The sequence below is a fragment of the Barbus barbus genome, assembly GCF_936440315.1.
Source record: "Barbus barbus genome assembly, chromosome: 34".
Taxonomy (NCBI): Eukaryota; Metazoa; Chordata; class Actinopteri; order Cypriniformes; family Cyprinidae; genus Barbus; species Barbus barbus.
Genome location: NC_136762.1, coordinates 15,324,199 through 15,344,627, shown reverse-complemented (window position 1 = coordinate 15,344,627; position 20,429 = coordinate 15,324,199). Strand labels below are relative to the sequence as shown.

The window sequence follows — 20,429 nt, the reverse complement described above, 5'->3', positions numbered from 1 at the left end:
CAGGTCATAACACTATTTGCTTTCCACCCCGAAACACCGACCAGAACGGAGCCACTTAATACACTCCTGCTGTGCCCTGTACGTGCGGTGCACACTTATATCGAGGGCTCTAGACAGTTCAGACTCTAGGAGCAGCTATTTGTATGTTTTGGTGGAGGCACAAAAGGACTGCCTGTGTCCAAGCAAAGACTGTCACACTGGATCGTCGACACAATTGCTTTGGCTTACAGCTCTAAGGGCGCAGAATGTCCGATAGGGGTTCGGGCCTACTTAACCCAGCAGGGGAAGAGAAGGTGTGTCCGCTGCAGCATGTAGATCACGGTGAGTAGTCTTGTTGATAGGCTTTTTGCTTCTCGTAGAAGGTTGGCTGAAGAAAAAGATTCTGAATGGATGACGTACAAGCACTGCCTTATATAGAGTGGGATTCCCGCTCATATTTCGAGCGCTTGAACGCCATTGTCCAGTTTCACTGCAGTGATTCAATAAGTTTTCCGTAGTATTAGAGAAAAATGTATTTCCCATAGCAATGTCTCGTTCCCTTATTTCGGGGAACCGAGGTTATGTAAGTAACCGAGAGTGTCACTGATTATAATCAATAGAACCTCTATTGTATTTTGTTGCATTGCACTGCAATATGACTCTTTTGTGGAGGGTGTCAATGATTGTCTTCTAGACCACTGCGAAGTCAGCAGTCTTCCCCATTATTGTGGTTTCAAAGAACAAGAGATACCCTGAATTTATACTGTAGAGATGGTCGTTTAATGAAACTCAAATATAAATATTCTAATATATTGAGATACTGGATTTTGACTTTCATGAGCTGTAAGCTCTAATCATCAAAATTAAAACAAAAAAACATTATATATACAGAATATATACAGAATATATATCTATCTATATATATATATATACAGGTGCATCTCAAAAAATTTGAATATCATGAAAAACAAAAAGTGAAACTTTCATATATATTTTCCATTCATAACATGTAAAGTAAGACATGTAACATGTAAGTTTTTTTGTTTTAATTTTAGATGATTAATGGTTATCAAGTCCAGAGTCAATGCAGCCGTTTACCAGGAGATTTTGGAGCACTTTATGCTTCCATCTGCTGACAAGCTTTATGGAGATACTGATTTGCTTTTCCAGCAGGACTTTAGCACCTGCCCACACTGCCAAAACCACTTCCAAGTGGTTTGCTGACCATGATATTACAGTGCTTGATTGGCCAGCCAACATGCCTGACCTGAACCCCATATGGAATCTATGGGATATTTTCAAGAGAAAGATGAGAAACAGTCGATTCAACAATCCAGATGAGCTGATGGCTCAATAGTGCCTCAGCAGTGCCACAGGCTGATCGCTTCCATGCCATTCCTCATTGATGCTGGATTTTGTGCTAAAGGAGCCCCGACAAAGTATTGAGTGCATAAATGAACATACTTTAAATAACTTCTCTGCTTTGCAAATCCTTTTTTTGATTGATCTTAGGAAATATTCTAATATTTTGAGATACTGGATTTTGACTTTTATGAGCTGTGAGCTCTAATCATCAAAATTAAAACAAGAAAACTTTTGAAATGTCCTACTTTACATGTAATGAATCTAAAATATATATGAAAGTTTCACTTTTTGTATATATATATATATATGTATATGTATTCTTGCTGGTCTAGTTACAGTATCATTCGTGTACCTTTCCCCATTCAAGTAGATACACTATAAGATTAGTAAAATAAGATTTATAAGGTATGATTTTAATGCTTTTAAATTAGCCTCTTATGATCATCAAGGCAACATTTATCTGCTCAAAATGCAGTAAAAACAGTAATATTGTGAAATACTATTACTATTTAAAATAGCTGTTTTCCATTTGAATATATTTTAAAATATAATTTATAACTGTGATGCAAAGCTGAATTTTCAGCATCATTACTGCAGTCTTCAGTGTCACATGATCCTTCAGAAATCATTCTAATATGCTAATTTGAAACATCTGAAACTTTATTCATGTTGAAAACAGTGGAAACATTACATTATTTTCCAGGATTATTTGATAATCATAATTCAAGTTGAACAGAGTTGAAGTTTATGTGAATGTGCGGAAATGAGATTCTGTGACTCCCAACGGGAATGCACACACATCGCTGCTGGATACAGCAGTCAGGCAGGAATGCATACTAGCAACAGTACAGCGAGTTGATGACCTCTAATTAAATGGCTGTCTGTGTGAACACCCCTTTAGGCAGTAATGCATGGAATCTATCATGGAACGTGGTGAACCCAGCTAAATACTGTAAATCCACAGTCACGCTATTTTCATTTCAGTGGCATTTTGTTAATCTTTACATTCCTAAACAGCAATAACAGTTTTATTTACTAAGAAATACTTGCCATTTCTGAGTAGTTATTCATCATATATCAGCATTTAGCCTGTCTGACTAATGTATTGAGCTTGACAAACTGCAGATGTGTATATTTGCCGTCAGCTATGTGAATAAAATATGTACTAGCCTTAAATCAGATAGATTGTGTAACAGCCAATGCAGGCTTTTTGATAGACAGATGCCTGAGGAGGAGTGTCACACCAAACCCAAAGGAAATACAGACTTGAGCTTGCAATATTGTGTTTAAATAAAATAATAATGCAATTAAAACAGATTTGGCTCATTCATTCAAAGAAGGGGGAAAAAACTAATTTCATAATAAGTGTAATCCACTTTATTGGTTGAGGAGGGATCTTACTGATAAAGGAGCAGACATCCAGGTTTTAAAAGAGATGTTAAATTGTAAGAGAGCGCCATCTGCAGTTGTAGATATGAATTTAACGGGATCAAAATCAACATCAAATACAAAAATAGATAATAACAAATTCACATGATATTATAACATTAAATGCTCTAATAGAATATATTTAAAATTATTGGACAGTCAATATTATACAGAGATCTCTGTTGTCTAATATTATAGCAGATTTGATGATCAGTTTTAGACTAGACAGTACTAATATTATATCAAATGTTAGATAACAACAAGTAGTAGCAATAGTAATTAGTAAACATTTGATAACATAAATGTAGATGAAAGCTCGTGCTAAAGCTCTCTGCTGCATAAAGAAGATAAGCCGGATAACAACATCACAGAAATAATGTTTAGAAGATGTAAATGTGCAGATTTTGCCCAATTCAGCAGCTCAAATTCTCTACACGAGTAGAAAATCCATATAAACATGTCTTATTAATTGTACTTATAGAAGATCAAAGTATACTGTTTTAGTAAACTGAAAAAAGTCTAAATTTAAAAAAGAAAATGTACGTTAAACATTTTTATATCAGAATGATAAAAAATATTTCATATTTGTAAAAAATATGATTCAAGTATTCTATTTGCGATTAAAATTATTCTGAGGAGAATGTTGCTTCAAACTGGAGTCTCCTGTGCAAGTGGGAAGGAACACTGATTATGAACAATCATGCATTGTTAGAGGAATGGAAAGTCTTCAGTAATTAAACAAAGCTTGATCCAAAAGGCGGTCTGTTGGGAAATACTTATTAACCAAATAGACAAACCGTGACAGGAATTTCAATCGCATGCTATTTCTGAACAAACTGTATAGAACTATGACTAAATTGCATAAATATGCAGTAAATGACAATGGAACATTATTTAGAATCGAATACACACCCAAAGTGGTAATGAACTGAATTTTAGGTTGTCCATTCAAACATAAGGTAAGGTAATATGGTCAGTGATTACACATAAGGTAATATGGTCAGTGATGTGGTCTGTTTCCATATAAGCCTGTTATTCCTAAAAGCATTTTTAAGGTTTTCTTTCCTAAAATGCTCTTGGGTGTAATAACCTCCCCTGATTAAATGTATTGCTTAGGAATGCAAATATAATATAATACGAATCAACTTCTCATGAAAGAACATATGTGACCCTGGACCACAAATAAGGGTAAAATTTTCGAAAATGAGATTTATTATCTGAAAGCATAAGCTTTCCATTGATGTATGGTTTGTTAGGATAGGACAATAATTGGCCGAGTTGCAACTATTTGAATATATGAAACCTGAGGTATATCTAAGTATTGAGAAAATTGCCTTTAAAGCTGTCCAAGCAAAGACCTTAGCAAAGCATATTACTAATCAAAAATTTGCTAAATATCTTCATGGAACATGATCTTTACTTAATATCCTTATGATTTTTGGCATAAAAGAAAAATCAATAATTTTGACCCATACAATATATTTTTGGCTATTGCTACAAATATACCCGTGCTACATAAGACTGGTTTTGTGGTCCAGGGTCACATATTAGAATCTAGTAAACAACAATGCCATGTTATAAGCTGTAAAAGTTTTTTTTATACCTATATCAGCACAACTATTAAGGCAACAAGCAGACCAGTTGCCAATAGGGTTGCGATGACGGCCCACATACATATCCTACTACAGCTGCACAAGCGATGCTGCAGGAAAAACTTGGCCTTGTGTAGTCGGGCTGCTGTTAGTGGCGGGTAACGAGCGTCATTCAAACTCTCCATAGCAAAAGACTTGATGAGACAGGCTGATGAGACGATGGTGACTCAGCTGGTCAAACGTGTGTCTCCCATGATATTTGCCCATTCCACAGTTTCCTTAAAAAGAGCGAGAGTGAAAAAAATGATAGGTTGACACAAACAGATAAATATCTCAAATGAGCTGGTTATTCTAATATATCAAATAAAATCTAAGTTTATTTATAGAGCACTTTTTTAAAACAACAATTGTATACCAAAGTGCTGTACAAGCATAATCAAGATAAAACTAATTTTACACATACACAAAAAAGAAAAGTAACAGACATTAACACTGACCAGATACATAAAATAGCTCTCATACTGAGTTAAATGCCAGAGTATAAAAATAAGTTTTAAGACTGGATTTAAAAACAGCAAGCCTGCCTGACATATAGATGTAATATATACAGTTAAATGTAATTTAAAATAACAGCTGCTGTTAGTTTTAATAAGATATTAAATTGTATGTATTTACCATTATATACAATGGTCTAAATTAATATTTGTAATAGTGCAAATTCATCCTAAACAGTACTTGTCTTGAGTGTCTTTATGTCTTATTGGTTAGCATACCTACACCTCCAAAAGGTAAGGTAACGACAGTGTAATGCATCAAGACATCATTAACAGTCACTCCTCCACTGCTGGTTTCAGTTAACATTCGCTTAATCACCTAAATAGAAACAAAGTAAAAGTTCACTTGGACATATTGAACCTGACTTAAAATTTTATTTTATTCTGCCTTCCAAAAAAAAGGGTAATGAAAAGAATACCATTTTATCAGAGGAAAACACATAGAGCGCCAATGGCTTTTCTCTTGTGCTGATAAAATTTATGGCCTCACTCAAGCCATTAACAGTCACGATGGGCAGCAGTGGTCCAAAGATTTCTTCTTACATGATTTTGAAATGGGGTAAAACATCCTTCAGAACCGTAGGAGCTGGTGGTGAAGAAAAATGCATGTTTTTGATTTACTAAACTCAATTGATAAAACTCATGCCTTTATTACTGGCAGTAAAAATGGCCATTACCTATGTAACACTGTGAGCGATCATTCTCTCCTCCAAGAGCAATAGTGCATTCATTCTTTAAAGCCAATACTCTGTCAAAGTGACGTGTATTGATGATTCGGCAATAATCTAGAGAGCTTTTAGGGTCCTTCTGGTAGAACTCCTGTAATTAGTTAAGATTCTAGGTCATGTCTTACTATCAACATGCACATGGACTACAATTATTATTATTCTTTTTTATTAATTTTTTTAAGTACACACCAGTAGTGTTTTTTGAATCTCTTCAACTATCCTGTCCTGGATGCTTGCTCACACAGAATGTAATCAGGGGCAATGCATGTCTGGCCACAATTTGCAAACTTCCCCCAGGTTATTCGTCTGATAGAAAGACATTTGGAAATCTGTTATTTCAGCTGATAATGTTTCCCAGAGCTTTAAATGAGAGGTTTTAAGTCCTAAAGTCTTAAGATTTTAGAACTTGAAAAGGAAAATTCTGTCATTATTTACTCACTCTCATGAAGACATTCATGTGGATTTTTTTCCTTTCAATTAAAGTCAATGGGATCCAAAATAATATTGGATCCCATTGATTTACATTGACAAATCAAGACATTTTTCAGTTTGTTTTGCATAGAATAAGAAAATCAACCAGGTTTGGAACAACCTAAAGTGGAGTAAATTATGAATTTTTATTTTTGGCTTAACTATCCCATAAAACTGTATTCTACCAGCATGCCACAGCAATGTCACAGTTCTTGTCAACATAACAGGGGCTTTTTCCACCCAGTTCTAAAGTCACTGGTGTGAGATGACGAGCTGCAGCTTCCATAACCAGTTTCCCAACCGTGCTGCTCCCGGTGTAGAAGATGTGGTCGAAACGTTGCTTCAGCAGCTCCTGGGTCTCTGGAACCCCTCCTGTCACCACTTGATACATCTCCTGAAATGATCCAAATGCTTGTCAAGTTGTTCTCAAAAACCTTGAGTAACAATTATGAGACTGAATTATAGAAACAAAATGAGTTTATGAACCTTATCCAGATATAGAGGAAGCAGTTCTTTCATAAGTCTAGCAGAGTGCTCCCTCAGCTCCGACAGTTTCACCACAGCTGCATTGCCTAAACAACAAAAGGAAGTGGAAAACAGTGTGGAGCTGAAATCTCATTTGGAGTTGGTGATGCTTAATGAGCTAAAAGAGATTAAAAGTTAACATGAAATCAAAATTGACAATTAATTTCTTAATCCACATTCCTTTAATCATTCTTCAAAATGTGATAACTTGCTCCGCCTTTAAAACATATGCACAATTCAGTCATGAAACTTATTTATCCCCAATAGATAAATTCAAGTTCCGCCCAACATTTTCTTCTGGTTGTACATGCTTTATATTGTGGAAGTAGCATGGCTGAACACACATCTTTTCATATTGGTTGTAATTAATAAAAAAATCCTACTAGCAGCTGCAATAGCTCCAACCAGGGGCTGCAGGATCATGGCCCAAGGGTAGTTCCAGGTTCCAGTTATCAGCACAACACCCAAAGGTTCAGGCTTTATGTAAACATCATCCAGTGCACTGTTGAGATTCTTCTTTACAGGCCGAGGAGCTGCCCAGTCTGCCATGTCGCTTTCCGCCAACTTGATGTCATTCTCGATGCTGATCAGCTCAAAGAGTGAACTGTTATATGCATTCTGTTTGATGACAGTGACAATAAAGAATTAGCATTCAGTAACACTGAATGATTTCAATGGCACTAAAACATTCAGTGTTGCCATTGAGTTAATATTTTATAGCTTTTAAGGAAACGGTCAAAATAACTGCCGTGCCCTGTTGAGGTCTAGTTTTAGAGCTTGATCGATGTCTGCTTGGCGTTCAGTTATGAGGCGGTGCAGGGCTCTGAGCTGCTGTTTTCTGTAAGATTTCCTTCAAGCCATCCAAAACCTGCTTCTCCATTTGTACAGGTCTGAATTATATATTTCCTGCAGGTTTGAGCAGGAAAAAAAAATTATTTCTTAAAAGTCAACTAAAACTCCAATAAGAAAACAGAATATTCTGTATGAATATTCATTAGAGGATAGCCAATTCTGATCATCTTTAGACTGATCATGAGCAGGAATTTGTCGGAGCTGATAAAATTGTCAGCTTTCTGGGAATTCCATTGGCCATTTCAGTTCAGAAATGAAGGTATTTTACTCCTCTGGTCACTCAACAACGTTCTATGGGCACACTGGCAAAAGATGATGCTGAAAAGAACTTTGCCTATCTCAAAAGACTGAAAGACAAGGGTTTGTGGTTTCAAGAGGACTTTTCCAAAGGTAAATGTGAAACCTGTCCAGAAGTCATGCTCTTCTGACCTACTATGTTGTGTCCAAGACACATCTACTGTAGATAAAAAAAATTGCCAGGTTTTGACCAATTATTGTTTGTTATGGAAAATGTGTAGGGCCTATATATTTGTAGATCTGTGGTCATTAACTTTTTTATTTGTTAAGGCCAACATGTTTAAGTTTTATTTTTACACCGATTAATACTTGCGATTTCTTGATTAAAATACTTTCATGAAATTTTCTTCATGTGGAACATAATCTTTAACTAGCCTTTCTTTGCTATTACTATGTGACTAATAGATAAAATACCTTGTGAAACTCTGCCTTTCATCATCAAGCTTTGTTGACATAAAATATATTTTTTTTAAAAGTTAGAAATAATAATGAAGCTATTTGCCCTGTTTCAAAAAAGACAGCCACCAAATCACATATTGCTTACTGGAGATTGTTGGTGATCTCAATTGGGAGAATGTTTGGTTATTATAAAATTTTTATTACAAAGAAAATTAAAATAAATTTGCATAAGACGACAATACATAAACTTCATCCTGTTAAACTTTTTTTTATTTTACGAAGGACATGGATTTGACCTGCTCTTTTAGTTCTCTGCAAATGGAACTACGCAAAATTTACTGTAGATAAATTTTTTTTATCTACAGTATTTCAGCATTGTAACTGTGGAAAAGGCTTATAGTTAAAAATATTCCTCCCGATTTTGATTTGTTTGTTATCTTTGGTTAAAATTGGGCATTTTGAATTAATCTTATAATTCTATTCACTCAATTTTAAATACACAAATGTAGTTTTGAACAAATGACCAACTTTTCTATAGCTTCAGAGAAATAGAAAACAATCTGTTATTCAGCTTTGAACTGATAGAAACACTATGAAGTCTATTCATGTAAGGAAAAAAAATGTAGCTACTCAAAACCAGTTAGTCCTAGTTAAACCTATTTGGCAACTAACTTGTTAAAAAATGACAACTGACATGTTTACATTGTGCGCATGATTTATATGAAACAGAGTCAGCCTAATTAATAAAATAGCATTTAAATATGATATGCATCAAATATTGTAGTTGTATCTGTGTTATGACATGTTTTTTTGAGTTTTTACTATAGACTGTGGTTTTTACAGACATTAAATTGTTGATATCAAGAATTAGCATTGTTACTAGTGGAAATCTAATTCCTGATATCAAGAATTAACATTTTAACTAGTAAAAACTGAATTGTTGACATCAAGAATTCATATCCTGAGAATGAATAAAAGTCAAAACGGCTTGCCATACATGTCCACTTACGATACAACATTATCTGCTCTTTATAAAGTTGAGCTACTGAGAAGTGGGTGTACCACAGGTGAAGGCATTATTCAATATGATGCACAAAATCACATTATTAATTGTACAACATGGGGCAATTTATTGTAACTTTTATTATTAGTGTTTTTACTTCATTTTATAATGCTTGCTAATGACTAATGAATTAAAGCTAACATTATCAAGAGTTCTATGGTCAAACCATATGATAATTACTTGTTAACATCAATCCAAGCAACAATAAAGACATGAATCTATATCATCTGATTCAAAAGAGTGCACAAGATCATAAACTATGAGTACTGCACATATTAATATCGTCAATATGCAAGAAATCACATCAACAGCCCTCTAAGATGATGGGTCAAAGAGACAAATTCAGGTTGTCCTCATCGTCGCAAAAGCCTCTGCAAAGCACAAAACACAAATGAAAATGTTATGACAAATACTTTACAATAGGAGAACAATTCAAGGTACATGTTGTTTTAGACTAAATTAGACTGAATTATTGTAAGGCCCTGTTGTATTTTACAACAACCTAGAGTATAAAGGTCAAATGCTTCTATTTTAGTCTACCTAGGAACAATAAAGGCATATGAACAGGAACAGATTTTCCCATCAACCAGCTATTAAGGGGGAAAGTATTTGGCCATATGCTGCAATTTTCTTGCTGTTCAGCTTACTTTGTTATTAAAAGGAGGCAAAAGAAATCAACTGTCGAGTGATTCTTTCACAGGGACAGAGCCTTTCTGTACTACTTCAAACAGCATCAAATATTATAGAAAGATTACAAACACTACGATATTAAAGTTATGGGTCAATCATTTTTAGGTAAATTAATACTTTTATTCAAAAAGCATGCACTAAATTAATCAAAACTGACAGTAAAGCATTTATTTGAAATAAATGCTGTTTTTTCAAACTTTGTTCATCAAAGGATCCTGAAAAATGTATCACGGTTCCCACAAATATATTAAGCAGCACAACGTTGATGAAAGAATTGTTTCTTGAGCAAAAATATCAGCATAGAATGATTTCTGAAGGATTATGTGACACTGAAGACTGGAATAATGTTGTTGAAAATTCATCTCTTTGCATCATAGGAATAAATTACATTTTTAAATACTCAAATAAATTTTTTTTAAAAAAAAGAGTAATTTTAAACGGGAAAAAATATTCCAGAATATTACTGTTTTTAGCCAAAAACAAAACAGAAAGTAAAAAAAAAATATCACCAACCCCAAATTTCTGAATGGTAGTGTATGTATATGCATTGCATATATTATACTTTTAAGTAGCCTACTAATAAATATCCTGTAGGCAACATTTATTTAGCTCTTATTTACTTCATTTACCCATTTCGAGGAAACATCTCACCTGCACCACAAAGGCTGCCAGTGTAGCAAGCATAGCAACCTGTGCCACCTGACGCCAGCGAGTCAGATTAACTTGCTTCAAGAGTAAAATACGGGCCCAGCGTAACTTCTCCGTTGTATGGGGCGGGTAGCGCATCTGATTCACTCCCTCCATGTTCAGCTTCTTAATAAGACAGCTGCGAAGGTGACTTAGCTGATCGAAACTGTATTTGCCATGGTAGCGACCAGTTCCACTATTCCCTGTTACAATTACACAGTAAATCAATGTTTTTCTGCTGATTTAGAAAGCCATAATAATGTATAAAGATACTCACCAACCCCACCAAAAGGCAAATCACTTATGGTAAAATGCACCAGACAGTCATTGGCTACAAGCGCTCCACTAGATGTCTCTGATATCATCTGTTTAATGACCTGCGAGAAAATACAAATTGTTCAACTGCTGTTTCACGGTGGAAATAATGCATCACTCTACCTTTTTACTGGAAGAGAAAATGTAGAGTGCCAGAGGCTTTTCTCCTTCGTTGATGAACTGAATTGCTTCTTTTAAGCCGTTAACAATAACAATGGGTAGGATTGGCCCAAAGATCTCTTCCTGCATCACTTTAGATTCTGGTGTCACATCCCTCAAAACAGTAGGAGCTGAAGCACAAAGGAAAAATTAATTCATGACACCATTACATATTTCCTTAACTTTTGCTAAATGAGTACATACCAATATAACACTCTGATTCATCACTGTCTCCTCCAATAGACACCGTGCTACCCTCAGTAAGTGCCATTATCCTTTTAAAATGCCGCTGGTTAATAATTCGTCCATAGTCTGCAAAGCTCTTGGGGTCATTCGTATAAAACTCCTGTAAGTAAATAAATGAGGACAAAATGAGACAATGAGGGCAAAAAGTCAAATTGTCAAAAGAGCAATAGCATCTAAATATAAACAAACCTGGATACATTTCTGGATCTCATTAATCACTTTGTCTTGGATGCTGGACTCACAGAGGATGTAATCAGGTGCAATGCAGGTCTGGCCGCAGTTCATATACTTGCCCCAAGTGATGCGGCTAAGGATGCGAGAACATTGGGAAGCAGCATTATACTGAGGGAATTGGTTGATTATTATTATTTTAATTACTTAAAAGGTTCAAAATAGGTCTTGACTGCATTAGAGTTCCATATGTCTTTTTAAAATGATTTCAGTTATATCAAAGGTCCTCACAGCTTATCACAGCAAAAGAACCAACACCCACAAAAACACTGACCAAGCGAATAAATATAACAAGCAATAGAATAAAAATTACAAAATATTACCACGTTTTCCCCACAGAAATTAAGTTTTACTGAAATCACACTTTCTCCCGATCTCTCTCCCATACAAACGCACACATGTACAGTACAGACACAAAGTGCGTTATATTTGCCCATAAGTGGACTTCGAAGTTGACTTAGCAAGGTACAAGTATTCTGCCAACTTAAGTGAGAGTCCAATCCAAAGGGAGCATCAATACACAGGGAGTGGAGAGGGAATTTTATTGCGCATTAGTCCAGTCCCTAAAGAAGTTTGAATAAATCAAAGGCACTCTGACATTAATATTGAGTTAATTAGTCCCACGTGTGATTTGTAAATGGCTGTTCACAGGTATAAAATGCACAAGAAGCAACTGTTAAAAATGCTAATATCTGGTTCACGTTGTGGCCAGATTAACAAATTTAGGTGAAGTTTTTTTTTCTAATAATAATTCAATGGCCAGTCATCAATTATTCCCTACATATATTATTATACTTTTATATGTTATATTATTTTTAGGTTTATATAACTCATGGCAGACTCACCGGCAGGCAATTCTGATGTCACAGTTCTTGTCAACATAACAGGGGCTTTTTCCACCCAGTTCTAAAGTCACTGGTGTGAGATGACGAGCTGCAGCTTCCATAACCAGTTTCCCAACCGTGCTGCTCCCGGTGTAGAAGATGTGGTCGAAACGCTGCTTCAGCAGCTCCTGGGTCTCTGGAACCCCTCCTGTCACCACTTGATACATCTCCTGAACACAGTAATGGAGATGGTAGAATTAAAGGGTTAGTTCACCCAAAAATGAAAATTCTGTCATTAATTACTCATCCTCATGTTGTTCCAAACCTGTAAGACCTTCGTTCATCTTCAGAACACAATTTTTTTATGAAATCGGAGAGCTTTCTGACCCTGCATAGACAGCAATGTAATTACCACATTCAAGGGCCAGAAAAGGAGTAAGGACATAGTCAAAACAGTGAATGTGACATCAGTGATTCAACTGTCATTTTATGAACCTACAAGAATACTGTTTGTGCACAAAGAAAACTAAAATAACGACTTCTTATTCTTATGTCAACTTAATAGCTATGTTATTTTTGTTTTGTTTGCGAACTAAAGGTATTCTCGTAGCATAAAATTAAGGTTGAACCACTGATGTCACATGGGCCATTTTAACGATGTCCTTACTACCTTTCTGGGCCTTGAACGTGTCAGTTGCGTTGCTGTATATGGAGCATAGACTGTAAAAAAGGATGGACGACGCGTCTCCGCTTCCTTCCACTATAGAAAAGTGAAGCGAATACATCTCAGTATGGCCGCTGCCATCTTGAGTGAATGACGTCATATGGAGCCAGAGTCTGCGCAGTAGAGATTAGTTTGGAGCCAGAGTCTGCGCAGTAAAGTCGTGAGGTGGAGCCGCGGAATCAAACTCCCGCCCAAACTCTATCAACCATAACGACACGCATCAAATTACTAGCTAAAATCAAACTTATCACAAAAACGAACAATTGAACATATATCAGCGTGATAACAACTACCTTACATGACCAAAAACATTTTTGGGAAAATTGTATTGGAAGTGTAATTTATTTTTTTATTTTGACTGAAGTCCCATTCGTTTACATGGAGAGGGCGGGGTTTATGACCTGTACTGCAGCCAGCCACCAGGGGGCGATCAAAGAGCCCACAGCTTCACTTTTAAGGACAAGTGAGACACACCCTATATGGAGGGTCAGAAAGCTCTCGGATTTCATCAAAAAATCTCTTTATTTTAGTTCTGAAGATGAACAAAGGTCTTAACGGGTTTGGAACGACATGAGGGTGAGTAATTAAAGACAGAATTTTCATTTTTGGGTGAACTATCCCTTTAAGCTTAGAATTAAGCAAGTAAAATGAAAATAATATTTTAATAATAACAATTTCATTGAATGAAATATTACAGGGTCCAGGTAGAGAGGCAGGAGCTCCATAACTTTGGCCGTGTGAGAGCTCACTTCTGAAGGTTTCACAACTGCAGCATTACCTACAGAAAAATAAGGATCAAAGGTAGCTTTCAGATATGATGAAAAAGAGAATATTACTGAATAGCTACATCTGTTCCTCACATAAAGAAATTGTATGGCTTCAGAAGACTTGAAATATAGTGTACAATTAAGCTATATGGACTACTTTTGTGATATTTTATGGTGTTTTTTTACCTTTTAAACATAGTATTAATTACATGGTATATTGACAGTCTCAACAAACAGTAGATTTGTGCTTTACCTGCAGCAATGGCACCCACAAGGGGCTGCAGGGTAACTGCTATTGGATAGTTCCATGCCCCAATGATAAGCACAACACCAAGAGGCTCTGGCTGTATGTACACATCATCTGCAATGGTGAGAAGGTTTTTATTCACAGGACGAGGAGCTGCCCACTCAGCCAGCTTGCTGACAGCCAGATTGATTTCTCCCTCCAAGCCAAGGATCTCAAACAGCTGTGTTGCATTTGCAGTCTGTGAAAACACAGCTATTATGTTCAATACAAACATCCAAATAAAACATGCAGAGATCACAATTTTGATTCACCTTATGGAGGTCTTTTCTCATGGCATTGGCAATGTCTGTTGTTTTTTCTTTAATGAATCGCTTTAAGTTTTGAAGTTGTTTAATTCTGTAGTCCAGGGGTTTAGATCTTCCAGTCAAGAAAGCCTTCCTGGCCTGAAGAACAGCCTGCTGCTCCCGAGACATTTTGGAAAGTCAGTCTAGATTGTGAGTCTACACACAGAGAATTCATAAAACAAAGTTGAACAGATAATATTCTTTCCTAAAAAATATATTTGGGACAGTTTAAAAAAAAAAAAACTGTAAAAATGCCATTCTAATTCAGTGCAGCATGCATATTTCGCAACATGTACTATACCCTCTTGAAACGTCTGCACGTTTATGACATGAGGTTTTCCTCATTTCTGTCAGGGGTGTAAAGTACTTGAGTAATTGTACATCATTACAAGTTTGCAAAAGTATTACTTTACTTAAATACTATTGGACTGAAGTACACACGTTGTAGATTATTATGATATAGAAGCATTTAATAACAATTTAAGCAAACCCAAATGTATTTAGGGTAATACTCTGACAAATAAGTAACAGGCATGAAAGCAGTAGTGTCTATAAGCAGACATGTGAACATTGCATGATTGTTGAAGAACTTACAATATTTTTTCTGTTTATTTCAGCTGTTGTCTAAATTGTTTTTTTTCCATGTGGATTTTCTAGGAGAACGACCTCAGGTTGTGTGATTCCGGAGGGTGGAGTTTGTCAGTGATTAAGGATTTTGATTCAGTGACTCGAATCTTTTGAATCAGTTTACTAAACGATTCCTTCATATCTTGGAATGCTTGGAACGACTTCAGCAAAGCAAGAAAAAAAATAGTTCAGTTAACATCTGTTTCAATTAACGTCCTACATACTCGACACATTAAGAAAATTGTGATTAAACGTTAACGTTACTTGCTTCACAGGGGAAAATATCTGCTTCTTGATTTCTGAAGCTTGGAAAACCTTAGTATTATATTTTAGGAATTAAATGTGGATACTTTTTACCTCCCTCTAGTATATGTGGGAAAATACGTTTAATTCTTTGTCTTCCACACTTCAAGTGTAATGTCTGTGTACATTTTACATCTGTAACCTTTGGCGAAAACTTACGATAATAATAATTGGCAAAATTGTGATGTAACTTACAAAGCTGCTGAATAAAAGGCCACTTTCAGATTACCTCTGAAGACATCAACATAACTTCATAACGAGGTCGTCGGTCCTCTTCTTCTTCTGTGTTTTATGGCGGATAGATTATATTGCTGTATACCGTCACCTGCTGGACTAGTGTTATCATCACGTGGAAACATCCTTTTAAAAACCAGTCTAATTCATTTCATGACTTTTTCATGATGAAGGTTAACTGCATAATATAGATGGGTCATTCTTCAATTGGGGTGGCAAATGAGAGGCAGAATTTGTTTTTTTTTTTCAAATAAAATATATTTCTATGCAATTTAATATGCTATATCCATTCAAATGAAAGCTTAAGAACATTTTTATTTTTAAATAATTTAAATCAAACACTGGTGACACAGACACTTATGTCTATGCCATTTTGAAGTAACACCACAGACGTAATTATAACATTACTATAGGCTCTGTGGTGTTACCAGAAAAGACAGTAACACAGACAAATCAGCCTAAATCCAGACTTTTCTCAAATGGAGGCTGCCATCATGATGATTTCAAGATTAGGGGACATTTTGGAAATATTCATAAGTATGTATTTATCAAAATTTTGATTAAAATATGTAAAATCTGCAAGTTATCAACATAACACCACAGACACTAATAAAGTGTGGCACATGAAATTTAGCTAAATTTAAGAAAATTAATAAGAAAGAATGTTCTCCCCATGCACCCCTCAGATCAACCAGCACCTGCAGTGACCTTTACACACAGGAAGTAGTCCAAATAGATTTCTCCCTTTTCTTAAAGGGGCAAAATCCAGTGTGGTAACACCACAGACATGAATTTGGTGGGGGACACAACTTTTTTCTTAAATATAACAAAATATGTATTTTTTAAAACAATTTAATAATATTGTACATGTTAAATAAAATCTATATTCACATTATAACCACTTTATTTGTGTTAAAAATGTTATGTTGCAATTACATTCCATGATACCTCTCTAAGGTATGGTGGGAACATGCATATTTTGTTACAAATACCATCTCTAAAACTCAATTAAATATGCATTTTAAAACAAAAATGTAACTATTAATAGTGCACAAATTGTGTCTACCCTACAGAATACAAACATGCAAAATGTATTGGTATTTAAAGTTTATTTCAACTGTTGTAAAGTAGAGGGACACCACTTGCCACCACAATTGAAGAATGACCCAGATAAATCTATATGTAAAATACTGAATTAAATTTCAGCATTTAAAAATCTGTGAATAATGCTGATTAACTCTAAAGAATCATGCTATCAATTATGAATAAATATTTTAATCGACTGATTATCGATTTTAGACATTTCATAATCCTCAGTTTCACATCAAAATTAATTACTCACCTCAACTGACAACTATATAGACGGTATGCCTATATCTTGCATAAACCATATATTCTCATATAAAGAGATATAGGCCTATACTAAGAGTAAATCTTAAATGGTTGATCATTAATATCATTGCCAAATGTAAACAACCCTACTAACCCACTCTAAACTGCTAAATGTAGGTTTTAGGCATTATAGAACATTAAAATCATAAATTTCCATAAAACTGCTTTGAAACAATGTGTATTGTAAAAAGAAAATGCTACCCAACTAAAATTAACTTGACTTGAAAAAGACAGCAGTAGTTTTATTAATTTCCAGTTTATGAAGTCCAGATTACTGTGATTAGTGTTTACCTATTGTTGAGAGTAATTATTATGTTTCAATACTTTTCACTTCTGTATTCACATGATCATTTACCTGAGGTCACTAATATCAGTAACACCTTTACTTTCCTTGTTATGTTCAAACGGATGCCTCCATCAATCCATCGATGACTTCCACATATAATCAGTTTGAAGTTTTTTCCATTCAGATAATCCTGATGTTGCTCCCATCATTATAAGACTGTGATCTTCAACATCAGGTAATCTCTTACTGTCCAGAATCACGTGGTTTGTCTTCGTCTGGCATCTCAGCTGAGACCTGTCCACTATGGGAGACCCTGCCAGTAGTTGTGAACTACCAGTGACGTAGCTCTCAGCATCACTAATACACACAAGCCCTCACAGCACATCAAGCTGCAAACCAGGTGAGGGACCCTAACCTATCCTAACCCAACTGCTTAAAACAGCTGCATGTCAACCAACCACTCAAAACATCCAACAGCTAACAACCCCGTAACGACACATGAAAAACCAAACAGAAGAGTCCAGCAAACACAACAAGACAAGCTAACATCCGCACAGAAAACCTTAAAAACGCATGTCAACGCACAAGAAACCACCAAAACGTCCTGACAATCCCATGTAGCAATGTGCTAAAAACGGCTTGGAGCAACTTAGAAACCGCATATCAACACAATCAACAAAATCATCTGAAAAACCACACAGCAATGTACTAAAAACATATTCTACAAAATAAAACTTACTCTGCAAACTGAAACTTACTCTATGGTGTAAAGAACTATGTAAATGTATATACAGTATGTATAGGTCCTGCTGTGTGATGCTCCATGTGACACTGTGATGGTTCAGTGTCTGCCTCAGGCAGGGGCTCTTCACTGATGTCCACGTCTATTTGTGGAGCGAAGCTTCTGCTGGCTATGGAGAAGTTTTCAGTTATGAGAATATATCCTTCAGGCTGTTCGGTCTCCAGCAGTGATGGGCAGCTGAGTGTCTCCCACAGGCGCTGCTTTATCTTCAGTCCCAGCTCAAGGCTGTAGGGACGGTGCCAACCACAGCATGTCTTCATCATTGGCTCGGCTACAGAGCGGTAAATGTCCTGGTAGCCCTGTATACTGTGGCCGTGGATGGAGACGGGCTCTTCCTGCTGGCGCAGAGGAGCCCAACACATGTCCACTGAAGAGACTGAGGCTGCTGGTTGGATGTCAGGAAGAAAAGCAGCGTTCTTCATGTAGCGCTCTTCCAAACCTTTGGGTCTTCTAGCTTTGGCAGAGATGCAGCTGTAGGTGTGATCCAACCTGAATACAGCTGCCAGCTGTGAAAGCTCACAGAGCCCTTGAATGGAAGAGACGGCCTCCACTAAGAATCCCCTCAGGTGTTTGGGAAGAGCCCTGATTCTTCTCGGGCGATGCTGCTCCATGAAGAGGAATCAAGAAAAACTTCACAAACTGACAAATTGATGAAACTCACCAAACTGTAGAGTTGTGAAGAGCTTGTGCGTGCGATCGGGCTTCAAGGCTTCAGGGACAGTTGTGTTGATTTTTTAAAAATCAACTAAAGCTGCTTTACTGATACATAATGTTGCTGCTTATTTAAATGTAAACAACATGACATCATTAGCAATAAGTCTATTAGAGCAGCACAAGCTATATGTTACATGTTATATATGCTTCTCTATTAACATTAGCATCTTCATTTAATGTTCATTTAATGAATATATTCCTCATTTGTGTGTGTGTGTGTGTGTGTGTGTGTGTGTGTGTGTGTGTTAAGGCAAGCATCATAATTAGGAACATAATTACGAATGGTTCATGAATCATTTAAGTGTACAAATCATTCTTATTTAATTTCTTTATTTTTAAAATGTGTATAGGTAGTATTTATAAAGTTTTAGTTTTGGATCTGTTTTTAGTTGTTTTAATACTTCAATTGATTGCTTCTTTTGTCATTTGTAAGTCGCTTTGGATAAAAGCGTCTGCTAAATGATTAAATAATAATAATAAATAATAATAATAATAATAATTCTTGCACTGACTTATACCTTTCATTCACTAAAGTTGCTTTCTTTTGAAGTGCACAACTACTTTTTCTTGGCTTTTTTTTTGCCTCCATAGACTGACTTTAGCACAAGCGGTAGCCTTTAAGTATGACTTGTGAAGGAGCAGTTCATTAGTTGCTCTTTAGTTCATTAGTTACATTTACTAAATGTAAATGTAGTTGTGAATCTACTGAATGAATCTTGTTTGTGAATGAATATACATATTCACATACATATTGGTATTCACATTTTTTTTTAAAATCCTTTTGTTGTCCTTTTTCTACCTTGGTAAGTGTCCAGTATAGACCAAATAAAGCAAAAACAACAGATCTGCTTATTTTATTTAAGAAATTCTGTTTTTAACCTGTGTAAAATAATAATGAAAAGAATGAAATATGGAGAGGCTGAAAAGAAAATAATTGGGTTGCTTCTGGCAAGATTTATTTAGTGATCTTCAATCATTAATGCTAGCTCACTTGGTTTGTTTTTTTCCTCCATTATGATCTTTTATTTCATCTCATTCCTACTGTTTCCATTAAGTACAGTCATCTTACCCCAGCTTATAATATCTTATGAAGATATTATTGTGAATATCATGAATATGGCAATCATTTAGTTTGATAGTATATATCAAATTACCATTCATTTTCATATAAGACACTAATATTTTTTCATAGCAATATGTGCTTTGTGCTTTAAAATCTATGATATGCAATATATTTGCACTAGAAAAAACACTTGTAAAAGAGGTTTTAACCTCAATGTGACTTTCCTAGTTAAATAAAGGTTATATATAGAAACACATAAAGACTTACTAACCACCAAAAAGCACAATTTACCATTATTTTTATTCCTAGGGTATAATGGTAACATCATGTTTATTAATTGATTATTACCTCTCTGATTTTACATCTAATGATACTAACAATATTTTCAGCTAAACTCCTCAGTTTATCAAATCGTTAGACAAAATATAAACTTACACGCAAACAAAAATATGGAAATTGGAGCAGTTGCTGATATTCGCAATGTATGGCAAAAAAAGTACGATTCAATTCTGATAGCTTGT

General features: G+C 35.4%; 1 protein-coding gene and 1 pseudogene across 9 annotated transcripts; both read right to left on the bottom strand.

Annotated features, from left to right (window-relative positions):
• Nucleotides 1-4,375: 4,375 nt before the first annotated feature.
• LOC306853822 (aldehyde dehydrogenase family 3 member A2-like) lies at nt 4,376-7,191 on the bottom strand (annotated as a pseudogene). The gene is made up of 8 exons: nt 7,026-7,191; nt 6,604-6,689; nt 6,303-6,511; nt 5,836-5,952; nt 5,596-5,737; nt 5,338-5,504; nt 5,138-5,237; nt 4,376-4,642 (listed from the first exon to the last, which is right to left on the bottom strand). The product of its transcript is annotated as an aldehyde dehydrogenase family 3 member A2-like (transcript).
• Nucleotides 7,192-8,890: 1,699 nt separating this feature from the next.
• On the bottom strand, nt 8,891-15,708 carry LOC306854493 (aldehyde dehydrogenase family 3 member A2-like). 8 transcript variants are annotated; one of them, XM_079392563.1, is made up of 12 exons: nt 15,613-15,703; nt 15,082-15,275; nt 14,455-14,643; nt 14,150-14,381; nt 13,825-13,907; nt 12,427-12,635; nt 11,540-11,657; nt 11,309-11,450; nt 11,069-11,235; nt 10,908-11,007; nt 10,595-10,833; nt 8,891-9,624 (listed from the first exon to the last, which is right to left on the bottom strand). In XM_079392563.1, exons 3-12 carry the CDS (start codon nt 14,614-14,616, stop codon nt 9,607-9,609), a joined length of 1,470 nt encoding a protein of 489 aa, XP_079248689.1. In that variant the 5' UTR covers nt 14,617-14,643; nt 15,082-15,275; nt 15,613-15,703; the 3' UTR covers nt 8,891-9,606. The 8 variants fall into 8 exon arrangements, with proteins under 8 accessions (XP_079248689.1, XP_079248690.1, XP_079248696.1 ...); XM_079392564.1 differs by having other exon boundaries at nt 15,647-15,703; XM_079392570.1 differs by having other exon boundaries at nt 14,455-14,601; nt 15,647-15,703.
• Nucleotides 15,709-20,429: the final 4,721 nt, after the last annotated feature.

Bases quoted from the DNA above. Each gene is read 5' to 3' on its own strand.
- LOC306854493 (XM_079392567.1), bottom strand. The intron at 11,236-11,308 runs GTATGTACTCAT...TTTGTGCTTCAG, and splicing joins TGAATCAGAGTGTTATATTG to CTCCTACTGTTTTGAGGGAT. The intron at 11,008-11,068 runs GTAGAGTGATGC...ATTTTCTCGCAG, and splicing joins TTTTCTCTTCCAGTAAAAAG to GTCATTAAACAGATGATATC.